The 14,490-nt window shown below is 53.0% G+C and overlaps 1 protein-coding gene across 2 annotated transcripts in view; it reads right to left on the bottom strand.

Annotated features, from left to right (window-relative positions):
• The window catches only part of USP7 (ubiquitin specific peptidase 7), a 62,231-nt gene extending 52,541 nt beyond the window's left edge, over positions 1–9,690 (bottom strand). The window contains exon 1 of one of the 2 annotated variants that reach the window (XM_080829736.1): positions 9,558–9,690. In XM_080829736.1, the coding sequence (XP_080685862.1) occupies positions 9,558–9,642 (85 nt within the window). In that variant the 5' untranslated portion in view covers positions 9,643–9,690. The remainder of the gene's footprint in view (positions 1–9,557) is intronic. The other variant, XM_080829737.1, reaches the window with a different exon arrangement.
• Positions 9,691–14,490: the final 4,800 nt, after the last annotated feature.

The following is a 14,490-nucleotide window of genomic DNA, read 5'->3' as shown; positions in this document are numbered from 1 at the left end:
TGTGAGTTAACACACGGACAGTCTGGCACACAGTGAGGGGCCCTCAGTGAGAGTGAGCTGCCACACACTCATGGAGCGGCTCCAAGGCCTCCTACAGGTTTGGGGCCAGCTACATATATCGGGCACACACCTGCTGCTTCTCACCCACTTCCCCAGATCCTGCATTAGTTTCTGATCGCTGCTCCAAAGGATTACATAAACAGTGGCTTGAACAACGCACATTTATTCTTTTACAGTTCTGGAGATTAGGAGTCTGAAAACGGGGCTCACTCGGCTATCATCAAGGCATCAGCAGGACTCCCTTCTGGAAGCTCCAAGGGACAATCTCTTTTCTTGCCTTTTCCAGCTTCTAGAGACCTCCCCCATTCCTTGGTTCCCCCTTTTCATCCTCAGAGCCAGCAACCGCCTTCCCACCCCAACCCACCCCACACCACCCAACCTGGACCTGGACCTCCTCCTTTCACATATAAGGACCCTCGTGATTACACTAGGCCCACCTGGGCAGCACTAGATAATCTCCCCATTAGGGATCTTTAATCACCTTTGCCATGTACGGGAGTACATTCACAGGCTCTCGGGATTGTGACATGGACATCTTTGGGGGCCATTATGCCACCTACCACAGATCCTAACCCTCTGCAACAGACGCACAGGTCCCGATCCAACCAACCGTATCATGCCATTCTACATCAGCCTCTGACCACCCCAGCGGTCCCTACCCAAACCAAGCTGTGTCCTCTCCTCGACAAAGCCGCAGCTGACCCACACCCCTCCCCAGGGGAGCCAGTCCTGTCCCCGCTTTGTGGCACAGACCCCTCCTGTCCACCACTCCTCAGAGCCCTCCCCTGAGGGCCTCCCCTGCACATGGGTTCCAGGAACCCACACTCAGGCAGTCACACCCCGGGGTGGCCAGCACTACACCTGCCAGTTGAGAAGGGGATCCAAAATGTCTGTCCTGCAAACTGGGCTCTTTGAGCACCACAGCAAGCAAAGCCTGCTGCCACTAGGGTGTGACAGAGTCAGAAGCAAGGCTCCATCCCAGAACCAAACAAGCAAGCAGAAAGGACAGGGCTAAAACGGACATGCCCTGCACAGAGTCCGCAAACTGGTGTCCCTCTGTGGACCAAAAGCACAATGAAGAACCAGCGTAGAAACTTTCCCCAATCTGACTTTCCCCCAACACCAAAGCATGGGCCAGTAAAGGTATGATCAAAGCAGTGTGGCACATCACATGGGACCATGTCACACCTTGTGAGAGTCTAGTGTTCATTTGTTAACTGTAATCCGAAAGTAGGTGTCACCCACAACCATTTCTCTGAATGAAAGGTAACTTAGCTATACATTTGTTTAATAGGATACAGTTGAAGCTGTCCATAGAAAAATTCTGGAGAATCACTGTAAACCACCCTCCCCCCAATTCTCATGAGTATACCTCCACAGCGGTGGGCTCACAGGAGTTTCAGCAAAACAGAAATGGTCTGGGTAAAACATCATCCCCTATGAGTAGTAAGACATGCCATCCATCCGAGCAGGAAGCAAGATTATTTGTTACTTTAAAAACTACTCATGTACGCTGCAGTCCTTCAAAGTGTGCATGGAGGTTTTCAATAGGGGGAAACGGCTATTTCACACAAAACCGTGTTTGGTTACCATGGTCGAACGACACAGTTACAAGTGTAATCGAGTTTCTTTATATTAACAGCCTATACACACACTTTCAATGAACTTAAACAGTTTCTGCAATTCTCTTTTTCCGTATGTTTGTTCTAATAACTGATCTCAACAGTTAACTCTACATTTGTTGACTTTAATAATCAATGGGGGCTTGTGTTTTGTGGTTCTATTTTATTTCACTTAAGTAATTTTTTACACTGTATTTCTACAAAATACGGTTTAGAAATTGTCCATAATGGACTAACAATTTAGGGGAAGAAACCTGGTTCTTTACCACAAATAACCAGAGAAACCTTGCTGTATAGGGCTTGCCCCAAGAACTATTTTATTCATTTTACCTGAATTTTCCCAAGACATATTGTAGTTTCAATGAGATACCAATGGTACCTGAGATCCCTCCAGCCAAGGATCTGAAGAGAGACCGTGTAGGCCAGCGCGGGCCACTGACACATTCCGCCATTGATGGACATGCCCTGGACCTGCACTGCCCAAGGTGGTGGCCACCAACGACATGTGGCTATTCAACACTTGAAAGGTGGCCAGTCAGTTGAGGAATGCTTTTTGTTTGTTTGTTTTAATGGAAGCCCTACACCCACTGTGGGGCTTAAACTCACGACCCTAGATCAGAAGTCACACACTCCACCGACTGGACTGAGCCAGCTGGGTGCCCCAATTTTATTCCGATCCCAAAATCGTTGCCCCGCAGCTAGTGGCTACCACATCGCGCTGCACAGGTCCTCACCCTAACATGCCAACTCCCCCCGCCCCCCACATGAAAACAAGTGGATTTCTGGAGAGAGATGGGTCTTAAGTAGGAACATGACCTCGATTTGTTCTCATCAGAACCAGGAGACCTCAAGAACTTCAGAGAATGAGGAATCCCTCCGGCGAGGGCAGCACACCGCTGCCTCCCAGGAGAAGCAGCTCCTTAGCCACCGCAGCTCCTAGTCTTGAGAGGGAAGGTCAGCCCAAAGGCTGGGGCTCGAGAAGGGACCACAGCACCCTGCCCACCTCCCCCGCCAGATGCTCCTGAGGGCATTCTGCTAGTCCGCCCTCTCCGTACACCCTCTCAATCCTTAACACACTCCTCAAAATACATGAGAGCGTGGCTGAGAATCGTTGGGGGCGATCCTTACAAGTGTCTGATGCTTACACGGCAGCAGTGTGGACTGAGGAATGTTTTTAACCACTGCACATAGTTTCTCTGAGTAACGTCTCCCCCGGGGTAAGAACGTAAGACGTACCGAACGGGGGCAGGAAGCACGAGGAAGAGCTGGGCGCTGCAGCCACAGGGAACAGTGGAGAAGGCTTACAGGTACTTGTTTGACGACAGCCACCGCACGGGGTCAATTAAGCGCCCTGAGACAGAAGGTATTCCCAAAAGTGCATTGATGAAATACACCTGCAACCCCAGCCGCACAGCCCTTACGACTGCTTGTAAGGGGCCCTCCGGCAACCCGGTCTGCTCAGCAGACACATCGGAGCAACAGCTCATGGCTTCCCCTGAAAAAGCCCCCATCAACTCCTCAAAGTACTAGGAATCGGGTGGCAGAAGGGGGAGCAGAGAGAAGTTAGAAAGCCACCCAGGCACCCTGGGGCGTATCGCGCTCTCCAACAGAGGTCACCTTAATACACTCATACAACCGATTTCCACACCAGAGGCAGTTTAGCAACCTGCGGTGAGAGCCAGACCTTGCCCAGGTGGATACTCGGAGGGCTGGCACCTAACGCAAGACACTGCCCTACCGGTCTCAGGACGGCAGGAAAACCGATTTAGTCACCAGCATGGAATTCAAACCAGAGACCACCCTGGGTTTTGATACTCTATGCCAGGCAGGAAAATCACAAAAAATAGTTACGGTCACACAAGGGAACCTCTTCCTCTATAGCTTTTAGATTTTCAATGACACCCCCCCCCCGAAAAGAACCGAGGACCACCACCTTGAGACTTGGACTCAAGTCTCTCAACACTCATGCTTCAAACACCAGGTAAGCGAAAGCCCCCTCGGGCCAGGTGTCCTGGGCGCTTATAAAGAACACCTGGGCATCTCCGACCCTATGAGCAGCTGTGACCTCAGAACAGGGAGCTGCACCCCTCAAGGTTGCCCTCAGAACTGAACTGTCTACAAGGCAGCATACACAAAGCCCAGTGAGGGCCCAGCCCACACCCAGCACGAGCTCTGCACTCACTGCAACCCCCTGGAGGTTCCTATCCCCAGCTCTCCTCAACCCGACAACATGCAGTGACACCTCTTCTCAGGGTGTGTCCTCCCAGACGCCGCTCTCTCTCCCCAGTCTCCTGCTAGTCTCTCGCTTAGCCGTGTCGTTACCATGTTCTGGAAGCATTCAGCTCTTGCCCAGGTCAGTGTATTTCATGACATAAGAAACTTTCTCGTTACCCCCATCCCCTACTCCCACACTGAATTCACCAGCCCTCGTAAGTAGGCCTGCTTCTCTTGAAGAGAATTTCAACACGTCTGACTTCTCAACTCATCGCCAAGGCATGTGTTAACTTACTAGAAAGATGGCATAACTGACTCTTGCCTACGCATGACACTCAAAATCCTGCTTCCTCCAACTTTCTTAAGTCCAAATTAGTTCAGAACAAGTTCACGAGCAGGTGACATCGAACATTTAACTGCCACAGTATATGCTAAGAAATACCTGGTTACAATGCTTGGTCTCCAGAGTAAGAGCCTTTCAACTTGGAAATCAAACAGAAATACCCAGGCTGCATACATACTACTCATCCACAAAAGCAGAAAGAATGACAAAAACACCTTTCGAAGCACTCGGAAGAAACCTTCAGTCATTTAAGAAAGTCCATCAATGCCCTGTCTGGAAAACAAGCTTTTCCTTCCAAAAGGATCAAAAATGCCACTTGAAGCAACTTAACTTCAAAACAATGACACTGAATTAGCAGCTTATGGAAGCAACATGGGTTTACTTTACTGCGGCTTTCTCTTTCACACGCCACCTTGCCAGCCAGCCAGCCAGCCAGCGCCTGTTCTGCCACTTAGAATTGCTGTTTCCTGAATGAGGATCTCCCACAAGTACAGTGGACAAAAAAAAGGATGCCTTCCACACAGACCCGCCAAGGAAGAGGCGGGGACACATGTGGTGACCGCATCACCTACAGGACTCTAATGCAAGCCAAGCAGCTGAGACGACGTTTCTGGTGCAGAAGGTGGCACTGGAACAGGTTCTGAACCACTGTCCTGGGGTATCTGTTCTGTTTGCACTCCAGAAGGAGAGGCCACCAAAGCCAGGGCTGCCCCCATGAAGCACAAACCTGCGTGTGCCCGGAGCTCAAAGCACAAAGCAAGCCCAGGCCAATCCTGAGATCCTGATGGCCCAGGCTGGACTGTACGAGTTCCCACATCCAGGGAAGACAGCCCACCTGCGCCCTCCTAAGCAGGGGGAGGTGACAGGGCACAGCAGGCCTGTGGGCAGTCCGTTTTCATAGGCGTGTGAGCTTTCGGAATGATGGAAGCAGAAACCAGTAAGAAGGTTGTTGCAAAGTCCCAGCATGAGGCAACAGGGGCCTCCTTTAGGGTGGCGGCTGGAAAACCAAAAGGGCTTCGTAACAGGAGGTGGGGATCCAGGGAAGGATGCAAGGCTGACTCCCAAAGTCTGGAGACGCGGTGCCCTGATTCTCCAGTCCGAAGTCATCACTAGATGCTTGAAAAGTTTCCCAAGAACAAGAATACGCTCATCGGAGGGTTACTGAGCTCAGCACACTTCAGTACCCGTGTCACCATGCCCCAGACCCCCTGGGCTCCTCCATTACCCACTTCATGTTTCTTAAAATATTAGGCCATTAACCTTAAGTAGCTATTGAGGCATCTCAAGTCCAGGATTTCATAATGGTGCTTAAACTGAGGCTCGTTATGTTTTCTTCCTAATCCACATGAAGATAAAATTCCTGTAGGGCACTGTCTTCACACCACCCAAAATCACAACATGCTCCGTTCCTAAGTAGATCCCTTCCTCGGGTGTGAGGCACTTTACGAGGGCTTTGTCCCTCCTCCCTCACAAGATAGGACTGACCTCCTTTTGGACGATGCAGAAAAACTGAGGCACCCAGAGCTTAAGCACCGTGCCATGAGGTCACACAATGAAAAGGCAAAGTCCACACTCAGACCCAGGCCTGGCCCGAAGCCTGTGCTCAGACACCACACCGCCCTGCCACGAGGAGCTGTTTACTCAACAGCCCCTTTCTCCCTTTCCACAAAACTAATCCCAAGAAAATAAAAATGAAGGAGGAAATTATTTGCTTTCTTCCCGTATTTGCGGTTATCACCTTTATTTGTTCACCGATAATCAAACTCAGCAGCCTGAGAAACTCAGGAGGGGTGATGCCTGTGGGGAGTAACTTCCAATCCTATCAAAATCTGACAAGCTCAGAGTCAGATGTTTCTAGGTCTGGCCTAATTTCTTCTTTATTTCTTCTGGGTTTTCAGAGTTGATTTTCATTTGGTAGCCTCGAAGAGTTCTTTTACCAACCAAAACAAACACTGAGAGAAAAACCAAGACTCTCATATTCTGTGATTTTTGTCTCATTACAGTGCTATCTGAAGAGGAAACCTGCATTTTAGAATAAAATGCACAGGTTTGGTTTATCCGGGTGCATGTGTGCAAGGCAACTCACTTTCCACTCTCAAACCTGTCTCAGCAGTACAGTAACTTGAAACGCCACCTACCCTCAGGAGTTTAAAAGAAACACAAACCCACCCGGGCCGCTGCCCCCCAGACAGAAAACACAGACGTCAATGATGAATTCTTTGCAAAAACTGCAGATGACTCACTGATTTGCTCCCAGTTTGGGGTCCTGAGAGCGGTGGTCTGAATGTTGTACCAAAAAAAGTCAAACAAAACTGTCTGTCCCCATCAGTCTCAGAGATTACACCGTGAAACACAGACTGCTCCCACGGGCAGGGCAGGAGAGCCAGGGAGCGAACATCAGGGCACGTACGTTTGCACGCAGCAGGAGCAAGCCTTGGGAAAACTTCCTGTTGACTGAACCCCGCATAACACAGACCAGATTATCACCTCTCCAAGTACTCAGGGGGCAGAGGGCTGCGCGAGTCACTCCTTCAGCCCCTCGGACTACACCGCCTCTGAGTTAGACAATGAATAAACTGCTAAGCAAATTCCTTCCTGAGGGGCCAGACCCACTAATGCCACCGCTCCACAGCTGTTTGCCTCCCGACCTGAAACGTGGGGATCAACTGCTCCAGGCCTCACAGGAAGCATGTGGTCCGACCCCGATGAACTGTCAGCACCTTCCCCCATCTCCTCCCTCTTTGCCCCTCACCCTTCATAACTCTCCCAACTGCTCAGAACGAGCCATTTTTAAAATAACTAATCCCCGAGCATTGTTATTATTCTCCCACGGATAGGCTAGGACTGTGCACTGCACAGAGTTCAGTCGAAAGCAGATGCTATCCCAATAAAGTAGAGCAGGAGGAGAGCAAACTAACATTGACCTATTGATAGGAAAAAACCAACCAACCAAACCAGTCTCCCAAGCTCCTCCGAAACCTGCCCTGCCCAGGAGGGGTGGGTAGGATGCTCCTCATTGACAAAGCCTGCCTTTCCTCAAGCTCATCCGAACCCTGACAGTTTGCAGCTGCTGATTCGACTGGACTCAGGGCAAAGACACCCAATAGGTTCAAGGTACTACCACAGCCCAACATATGAAGCCGACCAGAGTTGATATTCGCTAAATTCCACCCCTCTGGCTTTTTAATACCAAGGTTTCTTTCATGCTTTCCGAACCTCAACTACAGTATCTAAACCTAGCACCACGTTTTTGCAGTGAGAAGGCTAAAAAAGGCTGGCATAGACGGCCTAAGGCACAGGCAGCTTTCTAAACCACACACCTGTGGGTGCTCACAGGGTGCTGACAATCCTGACAATCAGAAGTCCTACAGAGACAAGCTACCTTCTGGCTAATGAATGCGGGACAGAAGTCCACTCAAAAGAACCCAGTTTCTTAAGTTTAAGGAACCAGCATTACTAACTGCAACCTTCACCAACGAATTTTGAGATTTTAGTGCATCCCCACATTAATGATTTTAGGAGTGACCTTTCCAATGCGAACTTTGATGATATAAAAATAAAAGCCCAGGAGGAAAGAAAGTAGTCTTGGAAGCATGCATGGACTTCTGAAACCTCTTCCACCACCCTTCTACACTCCCTAACCTTACAGAAAAGTCCTTGGAACTGGTGCGCAGGACTCGTTCCCCAAACACACAGCTCTGTCCCAGAAATAGGCTCTTCAGCAATGCGCACGTTTATTACTTCTCACCCGTGTTCAAAAACACTTGAAAAGTGATGAGACAGTGGACACAGGACATCATAATGGACTTCAGTCTTGACGGACTGATATTCAAGAATGAAACTGAACAGCAACCCTTTTTGTTACACTGCATAAAAGGAATACACAAAATTGTCTCAACAACATATTCCTGTGACTGGCTGGTTTAATCACATGTGCCAAAAGCTCTGGGGAAGCTACTGCCTTGCTGAGGCCAACCAAGATACACAGCCCAGGGCCTTGGTGTGGACTCTGCTCTCCTGTCCCCCATTACTGCCATTGTTAAGTGCCACTGGGAAGCGCTTTCCGCAGGCATTTCCATCGCTTTGCGTTCTGCAATCCGGCAAGCCATTTTTTTCAGTGACCATCCAGTTACTGGCAGTAAGTTATTCACAGGGGAATACCAGTCATGGGTAAGCGTTCCCACCAACCAGGGTGCAATGCCCCCCACACGTGTACCCACTCCACAGGACAAATGGTGCTTCGCTTCAGCTCCCTGAGCAAGGTTCCATTCATTTACACAACCTGAGATCCCCGTTCAAAACAAGAACATTCATTCACTGCCCCGCTCACTCAGATACCCACTTTTGACTCCTGCCAGTCTCACCCCTCAATGTAGGTAAGAAAGCTATCTTTTAAGACTTCTTTGCCTTTGCCCTTAAAGTAGTTGGGGCCACGAGAAATAAAAGATGCCTTCCAATGACCACCTCCGCCCAAGCCATGTAAACCCAAGACTCTTTACATCAAACCTTTACAACCAAAGTACTTGGGAAAACTGCAGGCACATGGGCAGGAAATTTAGTTACCTTTGGAGTCAGCTTTGATTCGGGTGTAGGTAGTCATGTGCAGCGAGGGCTTTCGCGTAGTTTCAAACACACACCTGGCCGGATGCTGACTGCACCGCCACACAGAGTGTGACACCAAACGGCCCCCCAAAAGAGGTAACTCAGAAACGAAGAGCGCGCGCGCGGCTCAGAACTCGGGGCCAGTCCAAAGGCTGAGAACATGTGCCTTCCTTGCAGGTGTTTCAAAATGAAGCCCGACGCTAGGAAGTGGCGTTTTAAAAGCGATCCGGGGGAACGCCTCACAGCCCGGGCGGGCTCTCCGGGGGAGCGCACGAGAGCAGGTGCGGGCGAGCCCCGCGTCCGCGGAGGGCCAGAGCGCTCTCTGAGCTCGCCGGCCGGAACCAGACCAGACTAGGCAGGCCCCGGGGACGCCCGCGAAGGGGCACGGCCCCCCGGAGCCCGGCTCCCGACCCGGCGGCCGCCAGCAGCCAGAGCACGCCTCGTCCCTCGGCGGCCAGGGCGCCCTAATTCACAAGCCCGGGCTGCGGGCGCTTTGTGCCGGGAGGCGCCCCGGACAATGAGCCGGGCAGGGGGCCGCCGACCGCCCCCCGCGCGCGGGCCCGGCATGACGGTGCAGCCTCGCCCGGCCCGGCCCAGGCCCGCGGCCGCCGGGGCCTGCTTAAAGATGGCGAGCCCCTCGCGTGGCTCCCGCGGCTCCCCCCGGCCACAATGGAAGGCGCCCCCCGGCCCCGCCGCGACCGGCCCGCGGGCCTCACCTTCCATCTCCATGTCCTCGGGCTCGCTCAGCTGCTGCTCGCCCGCTTTCTGCTGCTGCTGCTGCTGCTGCTGCTGGTGGTTCATGTCGGCCGCGGCCTGGGCCTCGCCTGCGGCCGGGAGCCCGGGCTGCGGGCCCGGCGGGCGGGCGGCGGCGGCGGCGGCGAGCCGGGGCGGCGGCGGCGGCGGCGGCGGCGGGGCGGCCTCCTCCTCCTCCTCCCGCGCGTCGTCGGCGGCGGCGGCGGCCCCGGGGCGGCCCGCGGCGGGCGGCGGCGGCGGCGGCGGCGGCAGGGAGACGCGCACGTACTTGCTCGCGATTCGCCCAATCTCGGCGCCGAGGCGGGCGGGCGGCCGGCGGGCCGGGCCGGGCGGCCTCGTCGCTCGCTGCGGCCGCCGCCGCCGCCGCCGCCGCCGCGGGGCCCGCCTCCCGCCGCCGGGGCCGGGGCCGGGGCTGCGAGGCCGCGGACCGGCCGGGGGCGGAGGGCGGCCGGGCGGGGGCCGCGGAGTCAGCCCCGCCTCGGGCCGGGCGCGGCGGGAGGGAGGCCTGGCCGGCCGCGGCGGGCCTGCGGGGCCTGGGGCCGGCGGGAGCGGCGGCGGCGCGGGCGGGTGACGGGCCGGCCGCGCTCGGGGCGCTGCGGCCTCCGCCTCCTCGGCGTCGTCGTCGGGGCTCCGGCAGCGGACGCGGCGCCCGGCGGCTCGGCTCGGCTCGCTCTCAAAATGGCGGCGGCGTGAAATGTCACATCCGCATGGGGGGCCCGAGAGCGAGCGAGCGAGCGAGCGGAGAGCGGGCGGGCGGGCGCCGAGCCGGAGGGCGGAGCGGGAGCGGAGGGCGGAGCAGGGGAGGCGGAGCAGGGAGCGGCCCGCCCGCCGCCCGCCGCCCGCAGCAGCCACCGCCGCCTCGGCCCGCCCGCTTGCTCAGGCTCCCGCTCCCGCGGGGCCGCGCCCCTCGCGCCCCTCGCGCCCCTCGCGCCCCTCGCGCCCCTCGCGCCTCCCGGCCCCTGAGTCCCCGGGCGCGCCGGTGCGAGTGTCCAGTCCGTGGGGGAGGAGCGCCCGGAGCCCGGCCCAGCGCGGGGACCTGGGTTCGCCCCCGCAGACGTGGGGCCCTCGGAGAGGCAGCCGTGTGACCTTGGGCGTGTAGCCGACCAGGCTGCTTAGAACAGGGTCCGGGACAGAAGTGGGAAGACACGTACCACCAGTGACTGCCGCGGTCCTTAGTACTAGTAACTAGTAGTAGTATTTAACCCCACACCCCTTCACCGAGCTGCCATGTATACACCCGGAACCTAACGTGTAGAGATTTTATGTTCTCGCTGTAGTCCAAACCCGAAAAGTTTAGTCCCTCGGAACCGGCCCAAATACCTCTTCATCTGGCATTCATCGGTTCCCCTCACAGCAGCCCAGACTCGTGATTAGCGTCTCAGCTTTTCTATGGGAACCGAGGCTGCACAGGTGAATAAGAAAATGGGCAAAAAGGATATACAACTCCAAACATCTGTCCATCTAAGTGACCATCTCCAGGGAGAGTATGATTTTTGCCCTAAAATGGCCAGAAAATTGTGATTCCCGTCCCACTTTCTATCTCCCTATCTCCTTTTCCCTCCAGTTTTCTCCAGCGCGGTTACTGTCCCATCTCCCCACACCGAAAAGAATGTCTTGTGTGCTGTGGTGTCCCAAATACGTGGAACACAGCAAGGACCCAATAAATATTTGTTCAATGAATGTATGCTTCAAATGTGACTGGGCAGCCCCGCCCCCCAAGCATTTCAGATATGGGAAGGATTCCCACCAGTGGGATTTCTTGCTAGACCAAGGAAGGCAGCAAACAAGAGGGAAGGAGTGACTTCACCAGGAATCAATCCCAGTCCCTGGGTCACCCCCAGATCCCAAAGAGGTGTTGTTATTCACACAAATTCTCACAAATGCTAATGAGATGTTCTCAGATGCAAAGGAATCCTCTCCTCCAGCTCTCTAGAGGCTTGGGGGAGGGCAGAAGGACCTCTGGGGTGGAGAAAGGGGGGGCAGGGAGCGATACACAATGCTTACTCAGGTTTTACACCACCGAACCTTATCTTCATGGATGGGTTCAAAACCAACCAGGGAAACAGATGAGTAAAAACGATGCCCTGTATGGTGGGTACCTTGGACCAGGCATACCCATCCCATGAAATACTATTTGGCAATTAAAAAGAATGAAGTACTGAGACATGCTACCACGTATAGGAGCCTTGGAAATATGGTGCCCAGTGAAAGAAGCCAGACACAAAGACCACATAGTGAATGATTCCCATTACGTGAAACATCCAGAGCAGGCAAAGCAATCTATAGAAACAGAAAGTAGATTATGGACTGAGGGGTTCAGGGTTTAAGCAGTGCCAGCTCCTAGGCACAGGACTTCTTTTGGGGAGTTCTGAAAATATCCTAAAACTTGATTCTGCTAATGGTTGCACCACTCTGCAAATATGCTAAAAAAACGCTTCAAGTGGGTGAATTGTAGGATACATGAATCATATTGCAGTAAAACTGATTTTTTAAAAAGCGCTATCTTGCAAAGGACAAGAATGAGTGAGGAAGGCCAAGATGGGAGCTGATCACAGTCTATGAGAGAGACAGAGATGAACTGGACAGATGTGGTGGACATGGAGAAAAGAGTTCAGGTCTAGGTGTGTTGACAGGTTGAACCGGCTGGACCTGCGGATAGGCTGGAGTTGGGTGGGAGGGGAAGAGAGCTTGTTTTAAGCCTCTGAGCTTGTGGTGATTTATTACACAATAATAAAACGTAAAGACAAATAATACCTGTCTCCCATCCTAGAAGCATCTCAAGGAGGGAAACATCACACCTGTATCCTCAGCACCTAGCACAGTGCCTGGTACATACATAGTAGATGCTCAATAAAGAGGGAGTGAATGGATTCAAAACCTCAGCTAGGGGCGCCGGGTGGCTCAGTGGGTTAAGCCTCTGCCTTCGGCTCAGGTCATGATCCCAGGGTCCTGGGATCGAGCCCCACATTGGGCTCTCTGCTCAGCGGGGAGCCTGCTTCCCCCCTCTCTCTCTGCCTGCCTCTCTGCCTACTTGTGATCCCTCTCTTTCTCTGTTGAATAAATAAATAAAATCTTAAGAAAAAAAACAACTCAGAGCACTCAACCCCAATTTCAAAAAAAAAAAAAAAAAACCTCAGCTAATGTTTACTAACTGCTAGGAGCTAGGGGTTTGCTTGGGAGACAAAAGACTGCTCACTTTAAAGGCCTTTCATGAGGATGCAATGACACCACTTCTTTGCTCTTTCCTGCCTGGCTCTAGGAGTAGCTGGTTGAGTGAAGAGTTCACTTCTAGGCCACCTCAGCTACTGGAAAAAAACAATGCCAGTGCTCTTGGAGGCCTGTGAAGAAGACCCAGACTTAGTTGACTCCTGAGGCTCCGGCTAGCCTGTCTGCATCTTCCCCTGGCATTAGCTGGAAAGCCCATTTGCTCCCAGAATGGGTGTGTGGGGAGGAACGCTAGAGAAGGCGCAAATCAGCTGAGTAATGCTGGCTTCCTGCGAGGCTGAATACCGAGATGTCTCCAAAGGACCGGGAACTGCAAAGGGCAAGGCAACTTGGGGCACCATTTCTAATCATTGCCAATGTTTTTTTTTTTAATTGCACAACCCTCACCCTGGTTCAGAAACTGGGGACCTAAGGAAGGGACGGGAAACCGGGGAGACAGGAACGGCTGGAGCCGCTGACTTGTCATTAGGTAGATCAGTAGGTGCAGGGAGGGGCACCCTATCATTACTCTCTGAGCAAAACATATTTTTGCTGCTCCCAGGGCCCGTGCCATGACTTGGCATAAACAGCCGGTTGGTTTTTCTTCTTGAGAACCAAAATATTTATCTACCTGGCAGCAGTGTTGGCCAGGGTCTAAAATAATTTAACGGAAGTGTCAGAGGGAAAAATGGAATTAATAGGCACTTTTTATTTCTCAGGATAACTAAACTCTTAGATAATCCGTGCCTGGAAAGATGACCTAACCCCACAACCACTGGGTTAGTTAGGAGGATATGAGCTTAAAGGAGGTAAGGCATTTGGCCAAGGTCAAGGTCGTGAAGCTAGAAGCAGTTTGGCAGGGTAAGGGGCTTTAAGATTCGGAACCAAAAGACCTAGGTTTTCACAGGAAGTTGTGCAAAGTTGAACTTGGGAAGCCAACAACCTCTCTCAACTCAAGATTCTTGCCCAGGAAAATGAGGAAGGTAGTTTCTGTCTAAAGGGGCTGTTGGGGGGGGGGGCGCCTGGGTGGCTCAGTGGGTTGGGCCTCTGCCTTTGGCTCGGTGGTGGTCTCGGGGTCCTGGGATCAAGCCCTGCTTAGGGCTCTCTGCTCAGTGGGGAGCCTGCTTCCCCCTCCCCCTCCGCCTGCCTCTCTGCCTACTTGTGATCTATCTGTGTCAAACAAATAAAACAAAATCTTTAAAATTTTTAAGAAAATAAAAATAAAGGGGCCGTTGGGAGTCAAATGAAATGATAAAACTTTAAACACTTAATGATTCAGAAGGTGTGAGATAGTTATGGCAAGGATGACCTGAGACGCCCAGCCCCCAGATCCTGACACACCATCCTTTCATAGGTTGAGGACCTACCACGCGCCAGAGACCAGGCTACTTTCAGGGAAAACGAGGGGCAGAAATGATCACAGGGGACCTGGGTGTCTCATGAAAACAAAGTCCCATGACCAACATCTTCCTGGGATGTGTTTTGGGGAAAGGAGAGGCAAGATGTTAATGCAAGTTCTTTACTACAGTGACTGCTGTGACTGTTGGTCACTCGTGCATGCAGACTGTAGCGTCTCATTTTTATTTTTTAAAAACGGCTCACGAAGATGCTTTGGTCGTGTGACCGGGCTGACTCGGAACAAAGATCCAGTGATAAGAGGCCCAGAAAACGTGGGTAGACATCGGTGCTTTT

This window comes from Martes martes, assembly GCF_963455335.1.
Source record: "Martes martes genome assembly, chromosome: 18".
Taxonomy (NCBI): Eukaryota; Metazoa; Chordata; class Mammalia; order Carnivora; family Mustelidae; genus Martes; species Martes martes.
Note: the sequence above shows the minus strand (reverse complement) of the source record. Positions and strands in the feature narration are given on the sequence as shown.